Source organism: Tribolium madens, unplaced genomic scaffold, assembly GCF_015345945.1.
Source record: "Tribolium madens isolate multiple individuals breed KSU strain unplaced genomic scaffold, Tmad_KSU_1.1 Scaffold_97;HRSCAF=244;Tcas5.2_LG3a, whole genome shotgun sequence".
NCBI classification, from domain to species: domain Eukaryota; kingdom Metazoa; phylum Arthropoda; class Insecta; order Coleoptera; family Tenebrionidae; genus Tribolium; species Tribolium madens.
The window spans coordinates 9,161,250-9,180,352 of record NW_025401069.1 but is presented as its reverse complement, the minus strand read 5'-3'; the positions used below and the strand labels follow the sequence as shown (position 1 = coordinate 9,180,352).

At 35.7% G+C, this 19,103-nt stretch overlaps 1 protein-coding gene and 1 non-coding gene across 5 annotated transcripts in view; both read left to right on the top strand.

Annotated features, from left to right (window-relative positions):
- LOC123014656 (epithelial discoidin domain-containing receptor 1-like) overlaps nucleotides 1–19,103 on the top strand; it is a 168,336-nt gene that overhangs the window by 47,176 nt on the left and 102,057 nt on the right. For all 4 annotated transcript variants that reach the window (XM_044413876.1, XM_044413873.1, XM_044413874.1 and 1 more), the window contains one exon: nucleotides 11,405–11,774. In XM_044413876.1, the coding sequence (XP_044269811.1) occupies nucleotides 11,687–11,774 (88 nt within the window). In that variant the 5' untranslated portion in view covers nucleotides 11,405–11,686. The remainder of the gene's footprint in view (nucleotides 1–11,404; nucleotides 11,775–19,103) is intronic.
- Trnag-gcc lies at nucleotides 18,918–18,988 on the top strand. The gene has a single exon. It is a non-coding gene; the product is annotated as a tRNA-Gly (tRNA).

Here is a 19,103-nt window from a genome sequence, read left to right as displayed (position 1 = left end):
TTATGACCCGAGGGAATTTTTAAATCTTTAAAATAATAATTGTTATGAATGAAAATAACAGATTGGTTTAGAATACCGTTCTGTCTAGATATCTAAAATTGAAAATTTGCCAAGAGGGCAATTTCATAATTAGGATCAGACTAGACTTTGCCTCATTTAATTTACTTATATTTCAAATTTAATAAAGCTTATTTTTTGATTAAGATCTATATTTTATATGAATTGCTTATTAATTAGATCTTATAATGATCTTAGCCCTGCTAATTACGACTTCTATGTTATCAAATGAATAAAAATTTTGAATAACGTTAGGGTTCTTATTTGGTATTTGTTGGCTAGTCAGGCGCTTCAGTGGTCTATAGTCAGCGTCTTGTTCGTTGGTGTCCTCCACTCAGATTCTGTTTTCTGTCATTGGAAATAATTCTATGCGAGAAACGTAGTTATAAATCCAAAGTGAGCTTCCTTTGTTTGCAATTCTCCAAGGTGTGTAACCGGATAAGTAGTTAAAAGTAATAACTGCTCACAAATCCCCCGAACAATCTCCGTTGAGAAAACAACATTTTCGAGAGATTTACCGTTCTCCGTGTAGGTACGTTCTATATAAAAACCTTCTTTTTTCATCTCTTCCCGCGTTGTTAATGTTGCAAGCACAATAGGGCAATACGTGAACTATCAGGTTTTCTAAGCAACAGCGCCCCTCGAACGGAATCGCGATAACGGAGCGGCAAACTTTGCCGAGCGCTTTTATCTATTCATAAGACTTTAGTGTTTGGCTTTCACGCGCGCCACCAAAACCGCAGCTTTTTATCTTGGATTTGTAGATTATGCTGCATTTTCCGCAGCGAATCATCTACGGAACATATCCTCTAGAGTCCATCAACTGATGAACGCTATTGTCTCCAGAGACCATGCAAGAATCTACTAATTTATCAAGCGCAATGATGTGTGCACAGCCGGATTGCCGCACACTCTAAGCGATTGCTGGAATGGCGACCCAACGACACGCATCACCCCATAATACCTCATCACCATCGCGTCGAATGGAAAGTGTTAGAGGTCTATTGATTTTCCACGGCGACAATCGGAAAACTGTTGAGGATTACGTCCATAACTTCCGAAGAGTTATAGAGACAAGTCACCTTAATAAAAGTTTTTTGTTTTCTAGGCTCGTACATTGTTCGAGAGTTTGACCGAGGCTGTGTAAATTTTGGGGGATTTTTGACGGGTCGGTGTATTCGTTTATAGCTCGCGCACTAATTCAATTTCTGTTATTAACTGTTTACAGCTCCGGTTGCAGTTTGTTCGTTGACGTTTTCGCTGGATTTATGATGCTGAAACTATGCACGACACCTACATTTCCAGGATGTTTATTTATCAGAGCTCTTTACGACAAACATTACCTAAGTTTTCTCAGTTGATTACGATTAATTTTCTGACACACATTGTATGTACATACAGTTTCTCCATTTCGTGTTGCCAAACTTCAAACTGTTAACTTTGTGTATATTTACATAAACACTTGTTAAGGGGACTTAACGGGTTCATCCTTTAGTTAGTCAGTTGTCAGAATTTAACCCTTCTAATATTAAATCGTGTCAAATACGCATTTACCCCAATATTCTTGCTTTCATGTTCTGGGTATGGGTACAATTAGCACTTGGCAAAGTTATACATTATCAAAATATAGTTTTCCACATGTCTGGAGACCAACCCCTTTTCATAATTAACACCCACACTATGTTACTATGTTTTCCGAGTAATTATCACAGCTCATCAGTTTACAGTGTTAATACGCTTTCTATATTCTGTTTCTGATTAGCTTTCTGCAATTTCGCTTCTCAACCACTCAATTAAAATTTTAAACACATTTTATTAGCTTACATTTTATTTTCTGGAAAGTCCTAAGTAATTAATTATGTTAGTGTTTGTAACGCAAATTCGGCAGGTTGAAACTTTTCCTTCTTCGTTATTAAGCACGTTTGGTCTGTGAATTTTATCATATGGAATGGAAATGCCTCCCTCAGCACACATTAAACATTGCTTACGTGGGTAGGTATATAAAGTAGATATGTGTATCACATTTATGAATAATAAAAGTAGAAAGGTCTAAGTTTGTAATGGTCCTAAACAAACACACGGAAATTTACACGGAGAATTATTAAACATCACCACTTTCCGGCGTTCTGTCTAATTCAAACATTGCTCTTTTTTGTACATATCTCATTATTTTTAAGAAATGAACAAAATACATCTTTGTGATTTATTGTTTGATTGTTTTGTTCAAGAGTTTCATTAGCAAAAGATTTTTATTCGCCTTGTAGCAGGTATAAATCGTAAATTGCATTGTTTTAACGAGAATATTTCTGAATGTTTTTCTTATTTCTTATGATCGGAGAATGAAATTCCATAAATATCCAGCTTTATGCGAGCCTTAGGCTATTTAATTTAGTCCACGTAATGCTTTAACGACCCATTAAATTCGACAAGAAATGATATACCATCATATAATAACAACTAATACTTTATTCCATTTCCAATTTCAAAGTAAACATAAATTACTGCTCTTGCAATAATTTTTGAAAGCACTAAAAACTATTGCAGATTATGACGAATTTATTTTGAATTAAGTAAATCCCAACATTTTGTTGAATTTATCCGATTGCCCCAAGGTGCTCTCATGAGACTAACTCGTTTTATTCCTGAAAGCTTTGTCTTTAGCCGCTATATTTTTTTAAAAACGGTATTAGAATACGAAAAATTATTGTACGTTGTTAATAATTGGCCAGGCGAGGTGTTCGAATGCGAATTTGGTTTTCTGCATCGTGTTAAATATTCCGATTCATGTCGTAAGAGGCTCAAATGTGTCTGGTACTTTGCGAGTTTCGAAGCTGGGATTTGCTTGGAAATATGAGAGGATCAATGGTTAGTAGCAATAATTACCTCAATATTGCAGAGGCAATTAGGCGTTCACTGCAAAGAACATTATTCATTCAAGAATCTGCTTTCGTTTGTACATAATTAACTCTTGCATAAATTGCGGTGTGAATCGGGTCGAAGCAATTCGTTTTAATTCGTTCGTGATATATGGATGGGAAAATTGTTTTCCTCGACTAAAGAAAATCGAACCCGTGGGATGAAGAGTCATGATTGGTTTGTGCAAAACATGCAATATGATGCATTCGAAATAAGCAGGTTCCGAGTGCCACATAAATTACAGAAGACGTTTTTAGATGAGATAAGCAACTGAAGGCAGTCGTCTCTGCTTATTCGAGTGATAATCATCTAGACACATCAATACATATTTCAAATTGAGATAATCAGATAGGGCGCGAGGTGGGCAACGAATAAATAATATTCGTAACAGGTTCGTGGCGGTGGGACCGCAAGGAATCCGATTCGTTCACCAATTAAAGAACAACCAGAGAATCGAACACTATTTAACGACGTTCTTTAAAGCAATCAACTTCGGATTCGATTAAATCGAGGCGATAAGAGTCTTTCAACCCTTGCTCTAATTCTTGTGTTTCTCGAAACTTTTCTGCACTTAAAATGTCACCTATTCTTTATGGAAACGTGTCGAGGCTCAGATGTTGTCTCAGATGAAAGTCTATCGAAATTATACGGCGCGGTCGCCTTAATAACGTGTAAAGAGCCTCGAGGTAGCAAATTAAACAATTCGGTTCGATACTCGAGGTCTACTCTTGTGTTTTGAAGTTACGCTACGTGTGACCTAGTGCCTCATAGGCTTCCGTTATCAAATATCTGTTCGCGTTCCTGAATCTTACAATAAAGATTGTGTTAGTTTTGGTACTACAAGCAAAACTTTTTCTGCAATAACAACCTGTAACTAAGAGCTTTGTTGTGGCAGGTATTGGACTAGGCAAAGCGCTTTTTGTTTTTCTAATTTTCAGTATATCGGCGTCGGTGTTTTTCTTTTGGTGAAACATTTGCAAATCCTAAAATCTCCTCCGATGATTAAAATTAAACAACACCTAGGAGTAATTCAAAATCCGAAAACAAGATTCGATTGTGTCTCTTATCTGCGACAGGCAGAGACCGCGCAGCTTTTCCCTAGTCACCAAAAACACTGATTTGTCCCAATATCCCATTTGGATTTTAGCCGAGCCAAATCAAAATTGATTGATGACGACTCAACAAATATTTAGTTTAGTTTACGTTAATTTCCATTTCTGATCCTATTCCCACAAAGCTCAAAAACCAACACATCCGAAATTCATAAAGTTTTGATTGTATCCAAACGCCTCTTTTCATCTATTCCAACTGTCACGCTTAATGCAAACGTGGATATCCAAAAAGCTCATAAAATAATAAAATCAACGTCAGGACCCATTCTGCCATTGCATTTGCTTATTTGAGTCTAGTGTTTTTTGTGTTCGTTTCAGCCAAGTTGCATCGTCTCTAAAATATTGGAAACTTCTTATCATAATTCTAATACCCGTTTACAGGAGTTCAGTTTTAACACAGTTCCGTTTTTGTTCCATTCGTTTACCGGTTCGCTAATCCGATTGGAAATGTGCTATCTCCTGGCAGCAGCTGTCACAAAACACGTCACCGTCAAAAGCACTAACGTCTTTGCTTTCACGATTAACGCTTACATAAAGAAGTTTCAATTTAACCCCCGGGACGACTTTAAAATACCGGAAAAAAGAAAAGAAGACCGGAAATGCGCAAAATGGAGTGGCGTTTCCAGACTGCTAACAACTAATTTTTTGCACCAAAAATTAAAATTAATTCTTTGTGACTGCTTCCAGCCACTAAATCATAAATGCAACATTTTTTTAAGCAGAATAAAAGTATCATTAATTTACGAATTACGAGAAAAAATCAAAGTGTTGAAATTGCTTTTGAATGAAAGAAGGTCGGTGACTTGTCGGTGATGAGATCTTTTATGTTATTATTCCAATTATCTTCTTGATGCGTAAAAATATGAATTCCAGTGTTTTTCTTACTTTTTCTTAAGTAAAAGAGAGCCTTACTTTCTTTGAATTAGCTATAATCTTTAAAGACGATGTAAGAAAAGAAGCTTACAGTTATGAGACAAATTCAATAAAATATGACAAGTAATTTGTGAGGAAACGTTTTTTAAAATAGGTGAAGGGAAAAAACGTTGATAAAAGAAAAATGATTAAAATTGAAACTAGCGGTTTCAACGTATCTCTAATTGTACGAATGACATTTTTCTTGTTCTGGTGTCAAATTAAAATTTTCATGTCGGGATATACGTGCCCGGAAGAAACGAATGATATATTCCGGGTGGACACGTAAAATCGAAGTTGCGCAATAAAATACGGTTAACACTGAGCTATTGGCTGCAAGCAGAAAATGAAAACAATAAAATATCTTTGTCACAATTCATCATCCGGCGTTATTAATAATATAAAATGACCATAAATAATTCAGGATCGATAAAAGCCATGTCGTGCGTCTGGCCATTAGATTTATGATTTAATTGAACCTCCGGAGCTTTCCGGGCGCTGGCTGGCTCACGACGGCCTTTGCAAGGTGTTCATCGCTAATGGAAACGGCCATCTTTCGTCTTGTATTTCTCCATAAACGTCAATCACTTTTCCGGTGTTTTCATGAAAATATCACTTCATGATATGACAGCTTTCGTAACGAAAGGCATTATTCACGTTTTAATTCACGAAATGCTTTGTCTTGTCGTGCTTATACCTGGTGTAATTTATTTTTCCATTAGTATTCTCTCCTTTTGTTTATCTGTTCCGCTTTCGCAGTGGCATTAATTTGAATTTTCGGTCTTTAGAGTTAAGACAATTTGTCAGCCACTGTATGTTTTAGCTCGGGATTCTTTAAATGGCATTGTGAAGCTGAATATATTACAGTGTTTTTGCCCTCGCCGGAATTCTTGTAAAGTGATGTTTCTCGTTTTGTACATTAGCGTTGTACTCTATATTACTGACGGGTAAGAACAGTCTCCGCAATCCTGAATCGATAGATCGCTTAGAAATAAATCGACGTCAACTTCGAATTAAAAATTTTTCACAAAAATAATTATTTTTATGCATACACACACTTTCATAGTAAATTCACTCCAATGTGCTCGTAAACGACTCTTTGACCGTTTTACTTCGCTTTTATTACTTACTTTAAGAGCTCTTGTCAATGTTCTTTCTCAGAAAATACTATGTACCTTTTTATTATGAAAATACGAAGGAAAAATGCCCGAGGTAAACAATTAAAAAACATTTCGCGTCTTGTATTTTTTGAAAAGCATTTATTGAAATCTCAATTATTCTTTAGTAAATGTACCGTTTTAATGAAAAAGAAGTCGTGGTTTGGGTGGCGTTGATTTGGGTCGAGCAACTGGCAGAAGACCATTGTAGATCTTGCAGAAATAATTGATTCGCAGTTCATTTCCTCGTCGAGATTAATGGATAGAACCGTCTGTCACCACAATATTATGCATGCAAACAAAAACGAGAGAGAAATGTCCGGTGCAGGTGCGGCGGCACTAAACTGTTGTTTGTTTGCGTCATTATATCCGAAGAGAACTATGTGCCAAATGGAATCCGCACGAAACAGTGCTGTTATTAATGGGCGGCATGGAACAAATGGGCGAATTGGGAGAGCGACGTTTAAGGTTGTTAATGGACGTGAACACGTCACTTTTACCGCCTTGAAACTACACCACTGTCTACCTAAACCCATCAGTTCTTGTGATGAGCAAACTTTTCTTGACTCGCATTAATCAAACACCATAATCTTGGAAAGTACGCCTCAGGTCTGATTCGTTTTGTTTTATTTTCATAATTAGAGCATTCTACAAGCCAACGGGAACTCTACTAAGTCATAATGGCGAAAATGTAAAGTTACCACAAGAAGTGCTGCTTCCTTTTTAGTGCTACATTAACAATAAAACCTTCTAATAAAAACTAGTGTTTCTTGGAAAACGTCTATGTGTAGGATGTATACTTTTAATTTTCTTTTCGTTTGACATTATCTACCACCTACATCATGAAAGGTATAACTGCAATTAGAAGATCCTGCAATAGTTCAAATGTAAAGTATGTTTTCTTTATGTCTTAAGGTTTCAACACACAAATGGGGTAAATAAGCGTTTAGGAGAGAGCACATTAAATTTTGATGTTTAATATTGTGAAATATTGTCCGAAAATCATAGTTTCATAGTTTTTAGGAACATATTTAAACCTTTGCCCGAAGCATTGTTGTTAAAATATAGTATACTACATAATGACTAATACTGTTGGTTAAGAATATTTTTGAATGTTGTAAATTTATTAGCAATGTTGGTGTCGCGGTGCACGATGAAGACGTCTCCGTGATGAAAAATGGTCATTCGTACAAAAAGCGTCGCTGACCGCCCATGGCGACACTGGAACTGCCTTTCAGATCGGCCTCTCGCATTAATCAAATACCTAATCCGTGAAAGAAGTCTATGTTGTTGTTGGTTCGGTTTTATTTTTCATCGTTGTAATTAGTGGATTTTACAAGCAACCTGAAATATGACGGCGTCTGCATTTTAAAACAACCTGTTCGTTTCCCTCCTGTCAGCGGGTTACCATTCAAGAATAATAAATTATTATCCAATCAGGTAGTTGTAATGACAAGGCTCAGTTGGTATTATCGTTGTTTCCTGACAGGGATCATGCTGCTATACGCGTTCTCTTATCTCTATCAGCATGTTTACAAGCTGTTATCTGCCTACACGATGCAGGTTTGCATATCCTCAACCACCTACAATACAGATCATATCAGTTTGAAGAAGTGGTTGCGATGATTAAAATTGCATCACAAGTGGAAATAATTATATGTTGATGGGAGATTTCGCCAGGATTGCTGCTGTATTAACTGAACCAAAGGTGGTAATTGACTGTGGGAGAGAAGAAAATGCGTTTTTTTTTTAATTTTTTTAAGATAATTCCTGGTGATAGGAGTCTTCAAGAGTAGGCTAGTGTTGATAACATCTAGATGAGAACCGCAAATATTTACGGACGGATGTCTGTATTTTTTTTTTATAAAGAAACACACCAACACTATCGGCAAACACTGCAGCAAGCAGGACAGTGGATTTGTCAAGACATGGGGTAACAAATTAGGAAACAGTGGCGAATATAATATTGTAAAAATGTTGTTAAATTTTTTTTTTATTTGAAACAACAACACCAAAACAGACAAGTTTTCTGCAGCTAGCTCTCATTTGGGGATATTACCTATTTTGCTAGTTTGGTGCAAGGGAGTAAAGTGCAAGGTTGAGAGAATGTAATATTGGTGTTAATTTTGCGCTTAGAATTTGCAAGGGTTTCAGTGTTGCAGTGTTTGCCAAATACTTGAACTGATAAGAAGTTATGCATTATGAAGTTGGAAGTACAGTAAGGAATGACGCTTAATTTCCTTAGTTCTGTTGTATAAATTAGTAGTATTGGAGTTTATTTCGGATCCATTCTATTACCGCAATTAAGTGCACGTTGAGCCGAAGTTGACTGTGTGACCTTTCCGGCTTGTGCACCTTGGTTATCGTTATAATTGAAATTCTAAACATCCAAGAGAACCTTCCTATTAGTTTCAGGGGCCTTTGTGTCTTTAATAATCAATTAAGTTTGGTAATGCTTATCTGTCTGGTTTATCTATGGACCGTTTAGCCCCAATAAATCTTGCATAGGTGTTGTATGCTAGGGAAATTAGCTGTTTATTATACCAGCCCTAAATCATTCTATCCGAGTTAGTAAAAGAAAAACCGAAAGAAATCTCATTAAGCCTCTAAAGTTTGTTTATACATGTCTAAACTAAAAAATTACGTTAAATTAATTGTCGAAAACGATTTCGAAATTAAATCAGTCCTTGTGTACGTTTACCGGGGCATTTTATTTTCGAAATGGTGACTGAAAGCAAAGCAATTAATTGTGTTATAAATTACAGTAGTGCAGCGCTTTGATCTGAATCGCTCGACCGACATAATCCTTTACATACCTACCCGCGTTCGAACTACCAGTGAATAACACTCGTCGAATACACTCTGATAAATTTTCAACATTTATTAGCGCGATTTGATGAAGTGGTTCCGGACGTTGAAAAAATCACGTGGACTTAATTGCTTTTGCTAATTTACCCTCGCACACATATAGACAGAAGATGGCGAGACGTAGGACGGACTATTACCCTTGCCTGATGTTCGGGGATGAATGAGAGAGCACCCCCGTGGCCTCTGCACTACTGCAATCTACATGTAATGAACGTGTCCAGCAGCGTACGCTTTGTGCTTTATTAGGTGCACTACCGTTGCATTTTCTGACCACCCCTCGGCGCTCAGCGCCGCGTTTATTACGAAAAAAGTGCCCCTTTGAGGACATGTATTGCAGACCATGAGACATGCTGCTATATAAACGTGTTATTTCTCAAAGGAGAAATTTAATTTTAATTTTGCCCAAGAAACTTGAAGTTTATCTTTACAATTAATTAACTATAAGAACCTACCAAATTGTTATCTTTTTATTCAAAAAACTAAAAAAATGTGCTCTTTCCGGAAATTAGTTGTTTTATTCAAATTTTTGCACAGTGTTCAAACTCACCTTTCCTCGCGGCTATTCAAGCATGTTTGTTGCTGCTTTAATATTAGAGGTGTTTTTGGCGTAATTAGTAAAGAAAACATTAAAATATAAAAAAATCAGCTTTAGGAAATGGAATTTCCATCGAGAATAAGCCCAAATGAGTTTTGATTGTTGATTCTATGCAACTGATTACCAGTGGGAAAAACTATAATGTTCTACCATTCTGCAAGCCTTTTTTTCAAAAAGGTTTTTTTCTGTAAAAAAAGTTGAAAAACGGGTTTTTTAGTTGTAAAAAAATTGTTGCACGATTAAAAGATTTTTATGTACCAAGGACATTATTGTATGTTTATGCGACAGGTTTGCCAGGTTGAAGGTCTTTGGCACGAGACTTTTGTTAGTCGCCCAAGGATATACTAGACAACAAATAATGTTAACTTTTTGTTTCATCTGAAATGAAAAAAATTAAAATATGAAATGTTTAAATAAATATGATTTATTATCAAGTGATTACGCAGTAGGTACCTAAAGAAAACAAGTACTTACCTAAAGTATTATGATAAATAAATTATTAAAATCTTAGCAACCCCTATAAGTCATTATTTCTTTATAATAAACCTTAATTGGAAGTCATTATGGATCAATAATGAACAGGTGAGGTCTTTTATGATGTCGTCTGCTGTTTTTGCACCTGAAAACATCAAAAGACATAATTCGTTTCTGGGTGAAAAACAGCGATCTAATTTCAGCGTTAAAGGGTCGGCTGTTTACACAACCGCCTTATATTTGGGGCGTAGGTACCTAATAAAAATTTCATTGACATAAACATCATTAGTCTCTAACTGGCACAATGGAAGAAAACGAGCTTCGTCTGTTTGCCCGAAGGTAAAACGACCCGTCCGTAATGAATGACAGAAACATATGAAGCTTCCCGGAAGTGGCTCCGGTAATTTCCCGACGGTTGTATTTGTTATGTGATACCGGAGTTCTAATTTCGTGACACCTGCAAACTCCGGAGAGTTGATAAATCGTAACCTCACCCGGATATCTTCCAAAAAGACATTGCTTTATTTCCGTGAATAATTCGATGAAAAAGTTAAGAGCAGCTCTTTAATTATCAATATTTTGGGTGTAAAAGATAATGCACAACAGGGTAGCCGTCATAAAACAGAAAATCCAATTAAGGTTTTGTCGTGTACGACTGAGGGTGGCGGAAAACTAAGCAGGGGAGACATGCGAGAAAGAGGAATTTGCCTAGTTTACCAACAAAAAATACACACATTACATAGTGACAAAAGTTTTAAATATTTTTTTTGATTGCACACGCTGGAAAAGATAAAGGGTATTTGCAGAGTGGTGAGTTTTTGATGTCTAACCAGATGAGACCGCACCACTCATGTAATTATTATTCAGCCCACTCCTGTTGCCTGCCATTCATCATATTCAGCAATTAACTTTCAAAACTCGCTGACCGAATAAATTAAAGAACATACATGATGACCACCTGATGCTGCTAGGCCACAAACTATGAGTATATACATGTTTGCTCATAATGTTCGAGAATTGGTTTTCAATTTGCTCCTAATTAAGGGTTGGTGTAGACTAGACCTTTTGAAAAAACGCCAATATATCATACTGTTAATGAGCTAGAAAACAGCACTAAAACTTTAATGGCAATTGCATTTTCTGAAAAGAATTCTAAAAGGTTGCATCCTTTTTATATAACTATGCGATAAAGGTGTTGAACGCCAATTTTCTGTAAAATGCATAACACATATGAGTATACAATAATTGTTTATTTTTCTTCCATTTCAAGGTCCATTGATTGCATTGTACCTAAGACTCATTTTTTGTTCCAGGTCCACATCTTCGGCATCACGAATCGATCTTATCAGGAGACCAAGACAACAAGGATGAGTCAGTAGATTGAATCGGCGTTCACGAGTTCCACATAAACTCAACTGTTTCGCGAAACGTCTCCTCGAACTTTTCTCGGTTATCGCGTTGTTTACAGCCGGATTTGATAATAACGCGCCAACTATGAACTGTCTTCAGAGAGACTCCGTGTGGTAAAAAGACAGCGTTGTGTATCGCGAAATAAAGGAGTGTGCGGTATGCCGTGTTTATGTCGGTAGTGCAGGATGTCACTGAGTGCTAAAATGTTAGTGGTACTCACTGTGGGATTGTGTCTTTTTGGTCTCTCTTCTGCAAACTCAAATCCAGATGCTGGTAAGTAAAGTTTGCAATACGTCAAACTTAACAAGAGACTATCATTATTTCCGGTGTGCCACCTTGCAATCCGGTGGGAGGCACGAAATTGGAAGATTTCCTCCGGCAGGTACGCATTGCGAATTGAATTACGGAGCAGATATTTTCAACTTTAGACAGAAGTTATATTGCAAGCATGACGTGCAAATTTTCACCAACTTTTTGGTCGCAAAATCAAGATTCCAAATAATGTCTACAGACCTCCCACACTCAAAATATTCATTTAAATAGACTCTCAGTATAAAAACGAAGTTAAGAATTTTGGGGTGATTCCTAAATTATGGCGAAAATTAAATTCTTTTTATTATATTACATCAATTATAGGTAGAGACAGAAAGTGGAAATTTCTCCTGTTTCTATAATCGGAACTAGTATATTTCATTCAAAATTTTGCTTTTTCATCTTTTTTTCTTTCAAGGCTTATACTCGTTAGTACCACTGCGAATTTAAGTTGAAAAATTTACTTTATTTTATGAATCACGTTGCAAATCTTCTTTCTATTTAAGTTGTGAGAATTGAGGGAGATAATTTTCTTGACAAATTGTTTGGCGCTGCCTCATTGGTGTTTCATTATTTTTTGGTTTTGTATAGATTTTATTTATGCACAAACTCTTTAAGGTAAATGAGGCGACGAGTGATTCGCCGCTAGCAAGTATACAAATTTACGAGGAATTCTTCTTCCACTTGGTCATTTTTTACGTCACGTGAATATTATGTCATCTGATGTTCCAATATTGTTGTCGATTACACGTTAAAGTTTATTGTGCCTGGCTCATAAAGCTCCTAACGCGATCGTAAACGTCGTTTTTTGTCCTCGAGAGAATTGTGTGTGCTTTCAATAGCTAATAAGTAGGAAACCGGTAGGATTTACACAAGACTTGAAATTACTCTTCGTTTCCGTTCTGACGTAAATAAAGTATCTCAATTGAGAAGTAAAATAATTTTTAATTAAATATTTACCCTCTTGGAACGAAGTGAAGGATGTCATTTAATTTTCTTTTCTCCCTTCGTTTTGTAAATATTTAATGGGAGGTTTAAGTAATTACGATGGAAAAGTGTGGATTTAGTATTATTCGATATCTTTCTATTAAATATTTAGCAAAGATGACATTCTGTTAATTACAGATAATCGTTTTGGAAAACTGGATGACATGTAATTTTTATCTTTGAGTCTGCAATTCTCGGAAACCAATAAAACGAATTTATCTTTAATAATGTCAAAGAGCTCTCTTGCAACTTTTAAAGTACTCTCTTGCTATATTTTTAACTAAGTCTCGACATAAATCCACTCAGTTGCTGCAATAAACTTCATTTCTTATCGAAGCTCGGATATGTCAATACTCTTGTGTCTTGATATTGCTATATATTACAACCATTAAATGAATCAAAAAGGTTCATTCATCAGGAACAGTAAAGATTATTTAAAATTCATCATTCCGTCCGTAATTTTTATAGAAAAATTAATTGCGCTATCAAACAGGCAAATATTTGTTGTGTCATTTTGTGCCATTTAAATTAGCAAATTCAATATTTATTTCACGTCCAAATAAAATTTGAACAAATTACGTTGATTGATTGGTGCGAAATTGGATTATTTGCTAATAAAAATAGAATCCATTTCGGATGCTCTTTAGTTTCTATCTGCTTTAGTCATTTTCGCACTTGGCACTTTTCAGAGTTATACCTCGACTGATCCATTATTCATTCAATAATCTAGTAGTAAATTTGCAACTTCTGATTCCGGCCCTGTTTGGCGTAGGCGTAGGCGTGCCACTTCTGGGCCATCAGAAACAGTTCCCCGTTCGCCCGTGAAGATTTAAACTTCTCTTAATTATTTCACGCAGAGAAACTTATTTCCAATTTAAAACGAGCGAGCATTGTTGAAATTCTAAGAAGGCGTCGAGCCGTTTGATTTGGATCTGATCAGCTCCAGAAATGAATATTCATCGAGTTATTCCGTTTACTCGATCGTATAATTCGTCGGTTTTTCGACCATTTTCTGTTTGTTATTATATAGAACAGAGTTTGAGGTTGGTTTGGTTGGCTGGAAGTGTGCCAATTTGTGCGCCCGATCAAACTTTCAAATGTAATATATTCAGTTTTTAGTAGTGACGAAATTGGGAAATTACCAACTCGAAATCACTAAAAACTTTTCAAATCGAAAAAGTTATGCAAACAAATTAGATAAAAATTCTCACTCGAAAACGAACAACCGCAACTTTACAATTTCGTTCCGGGATAACGTAATGGACCGGAGAGAAAGAAACTCCCCAGAATTAAAATATGACAGATTTGTTTCAAAAAATTATTCAAAGAAATAATCAAATGTCGCTGCAAATATTTTTCCTGAAAGTACATTTTTTATTATTACCGCTAATAGTTTTCTTTCATTAAAGCTATTAGCGTCCATCGAGCCGTATAATAAATTCCTTGTACATACAAATACAATTACCACTTGAATTGGAATGTCCGTAGCGTTTTTGTGGTTTTTATTTAGTGATTTAGTAGAAGGTTCTTTTTAATGCCATAATCATACAATGGATTGTTTTTGCGCCTTGAGTGCAGCTCACGTCTGTCGCGAGTCAGCAGAATAAAAGTTAAGCTTTTTCGCCAATATAGTTCAAAATGAAATCCTTTTGTTGCACCTCTGATCACACCTTCTTTTAATTATGTCTAAAGTAATTAAAAGTTGTTGTCTTTTTGCCTTTAAGCGACTTTACTTTTAAATCATTAATTCGTTCCAGGCGATTTCATTTACGGACTGTAAATTCGACTCTTTTTTCCTCAAGATTCGAAGCAACTTATTTTGTCGAATGAAAGATGTTAATTAGAGCCTCTTGCTGTTTGCTTTGCACCATCTTTAGTTAAGAGATCATTACGTTTGCTCTAGTAATTAAGAGAGGAAAAAATCTTGGAATACGAACCGCTGGGCCATTCAACAATTAAGCTCGATCTTTTTGCCAAAAGGATCAATCATTGCCGAGCCTTGCTGAAATATTTTTATTGCGTCCAAACTACTTGACAGATCATAAATTACGGCCGAAAATTCGGTTTTTGTCCCGTGACGCGTAACTCTAATAAAACACGTGATTTATTGCGAGCGAATTAAAATAATCATAAACAAAATGAGAAGCTTCTTCGACGATAAAAATTTCATGAATTTATTCAGACAGAAAAACTTGTCGTATGAATAAACGAACAGTTGAACAAAAATCAACTTTTCGTTTGATTTATCTCTTAATTTTGAAAATAAAGCATGTAGTTTGCGATGGAAACACGTAGGCTTTCGCGGCCAGACACAGAGTAAAATAAAAAATAAAGAAAGGACTTTTCTTTATAAATTGACGCGGTCTAACCCAAAAAGACCCAGCTTTCAACATGTTTAACAAAATTATAATGTTTTGGGAGATTTTAAACCTGTTACATCTTTCTTAGAACAAATAGTGAATTAACTAAGGGTTAGATGGTTACTATTTGGCGTATGCCAATAAACTAGCAATTAAACTTTCCGTGTTATTACTTTTCGCCCACTTATGGTGGAATATGGTTGGCTGTAACTTGTAGCAAGCTTACAAGTCATTAATTTCCAGTTTTACTGTGCAAGTCTGGTTCAACCCTCTTCGGGTGTGTGCGTTTAAAGTCCAGCACATTTAATTACAAGTTAAGTTCAATTGCTAACCGTTCGATTCCATATAAGTTAAGTCTGGCGAATCGTAATAACCGGGAGCAAATAATAACAGCCTCCATATACAGTGGACAGAAAAACCACCCTCTTCTATATATGTATGTACGTGAATCGCTCGGAATTGCAATTAACTCCATAAAGTCGCGTTTACGCCCAACTAATCAAACTTTCTTAATTTCAGAGTACAGTTCGATGAAAACAACTGCGAATCGGAAATAGCATTCCGAAATCAGTTGCAAAAAGTTGCGACGGCAGGTGTCCTGTGGTTATCTCGTTTTTGATCGATTCAATTGCCGAAGCAGCTTTTTGCGACATGCGCGTGCTTCAGCTATCTCGATTGCATATAAATGCAACTGCTTTTTGAGCATATCTTAAGATCAAAATCGCCAAATCCACCTGTACCTACGTTGATAATAAATCGACAGTTTTTTGGATGCGTCTAGGTTTTGAAAGGTTTTTGCGGATTATGAACGACCAATGCTCCCTGCAGCGAAATAATCGCGTTTCTTGAGCTTCGTTATCTCGCTGGACTGTACAGAAAGGGATAAGGTGTGTGATGTAGCTTCACAGCGCGCTGGAGAATTGGTCAGATTAATGATTTGGAAAAACGATGAAAAATTTTGGAGAAATAACATTAGTTACATTAACGGCCAGTAAAACGTAGGTTATTTATTGAACTTGCAGTATACAATATAAAAAAGAATCACTTCAATTTTATTGGGAATTTTTTTTTGCAACTCACGCTTTTTGGGCTTTCTACAATTTATTATTAGATACCTACACTCTGCTACGCCCACGATGGTCATAGACAAAAAAACGATTGAGTGCGATTGTCTTGACCAATGGCGTATCCAGAGATAGAGTTTAAGGGGGGTTTACCTACGTAAAAAATTCGGACACTCATTCGCGTATCACAATGAGAGGTTGTAACACGTATTTTTTTATACTTATGTACTATTTTGTCTATTGAGAAATTTTTAAATTGAATTTATTATTATATTTGTCAGTTAAAAGTTTTGTCATGTAACGTAGGCGGTAGCCAAATTGCTGAAAATAGCTCAAATTGCGTTAGTTTCGATGAAATAGAATATGGTAAAAATATAGCATAAATCGTTTCTAAAAACAGTGTCACAAAGAACATTTTGAACTGAACTGAAAATAGTCGCACAAAATTGTGACACCGAAACAGAAAGAAAGCTCTTATGCTTTTTTATGCGCATTCCCTTACTTATGCTTGGCTCACTTATTTGTTTTTATACTTTTTCTCTTTCTTATTTGTTCTTATGCGCTCTCTTTCTCTCTTATTATACTTATTAGAACATGTGCACATGTTTTAAAGTTTACGCTCTTCTTCGCTCGCCATCTTTTATTGCTAATTTGAATTAGTATTAGAACCTGCCGGAAATCGGAACCTTATGCCGCTACATCACCACGCCGCCAACAGTCTCAATGTGTTAATTTATATTCATCCCTTACACAAAATTTATTTCTTTCATTTTTGCAACATTTTTTACTTTTCTAAGTGTCTTGAATTCCTAAGAGTGCAAATACATAGTTCAATTTTTAAGTTTTTAATTTTTTTGATTTTTGGCGCAATTTTGAGCAATTTTCGGTTCCCGGAGCGGTTTATTGATAACTTAGAAATTATTAACGCTAGTCTTATTTACCGTTGGAAAGCAAATTTAATTTCTTATGATACAGAAAAAAAGTAATTGTCCTACGTTAAATAGATATCGAGAAAATTGATAATAAAGTCAAAAATATCCAAAATATTAATTTAACTATAACTTCTAAACGATCAAGAATTTTGCAGTTTTCTCCAGTTTTTCAATGGATTTGTATACCATTATTACAATTTTGCAAACCACTCTACTTTTTATAGATATTTACCAGTAGAGTGGTCAATGACAAATTTTGGCAATTGGCAAAAAATGACTGATATAAATGCGTAATGCACCAAAAAGTATTTTAAAATTTGTGGTCACTGTTATTCGGTATTTTTAAAATCAGTTATTCAACTTTTTCTGCTGGAGCTTTTTTCAGTTTTATTTATTATTATTTTTAATTTTTTATTTGCTTTTTTAATATTTTATTGCAAACCAGAATTTAATGTAGACCATCGATATTATTTATGATTTTATTCTACGATGACGAGGAAGGAAGATAACAAAATAACATTATAAATTAAAATAGGAGTACATAGTAGGAAACTTTACATTTTGCAATTTATGAGCGAAACTGTTGGATTTAAATAGAACTTTGGTTTATGTTTTATGTCTGGCAGTTGCAAGGATTTATTTTTAAAAAGTGTGTGTTTTTACTTTTTAGTCAAATTTTGAAAAAATTACAATCACCAGTAGGTATGTGCTAATTTAATCCATTTTCTTACCAGGAAAGTAGAAACCGTTTATCATAAAAACATGGTCATTTCTGTTAATTAGCAAGACTAAAGCGCTTTCCTCAAGAATCACATTCTTTGGTTCATTTGCGGTCGCTAAATCACGATGATAAAAGGCGTTTTTGTACTAATGAGTCCACGGAAAAGGGAAAACCTACACACGACCTTAGTCATGGTATTCAACTGACGGTATTATTTACAAAGGAATTGTATCCTTAAAAGGATAAAGTTACGTTACGCGCAATTTCCTCTACATAAATGTTAATTTACTTCGCATTTTTGCTCATGGAATAACTCTTTTGTCGTTTAAATTTCCTAATAATGTTGAGTTTTACTTTGTACAAAGTTTCAACACCTCGTGTGGCATTCGAAGTACATAAGGTCTCTCGTTTTAATTGAATTAATAAATGCCTTAAATTCCGGCCCTTTGAAGCATCAAATGGAGCCCTTCTGGGATCTTTTACCCCCTCATGTTTAGTTTTGCGTGCTCCAAGGTGTGTTGTGTGCTACATGCACACATAAGTGAAACCTGTTGCTAGGCTGTAGTGCGGTCACTATGCTAATCCTGATTCCTTCACGGCAGGATGCGTTCGCGTGCCGACGCCGCCTGCGATGTTACGCCCGTCAACTTTCAGCCAGCAGCGGATTTGTAACAAACGCGACGCGGAAAATTGGACAATTTGTTTCTTACAAGGGTCTCAGAGATGTTAGTTATACGTGTCAAAGGACGTAACATGTGCATTTAGCATTTGGTCTTTTCAACACTGCAAGAGATAACCTTTAACGTCTGTAAATTTATACTTGGAAGGACGACATTCACAGAGACCAACGGGGCTGCAGCTTCTTTGAATGTTATGTCATCTACGAGGATATATTTTTTTTATAACGAAATTAATTGTCTTGTAAATAGCTTCACCTAGATTTTTTAAAACCTAAAACATTGCAAATATTTAAATTTGAGATAGTAGCTTCTTCATTCTCATTTCTGGAAGAGTAGAATGAGTAAAAGTTCAAGTGTTAGGCATCGGTGGTTCAGTGGTAGAATGCTCGCCTGCCACGCGGGCGGCCCGGGTTCGATTCCCGGCCGATGCAAAGTTTTTGTCAAACCCTGATTTTATTTCCATGATGAAGTAAAAGTGAGATTATCATTTTCCGGAATTGTCTTTAGGTGGTGGAAACTTGACGTAATAAAGTCTGTCATTACCTC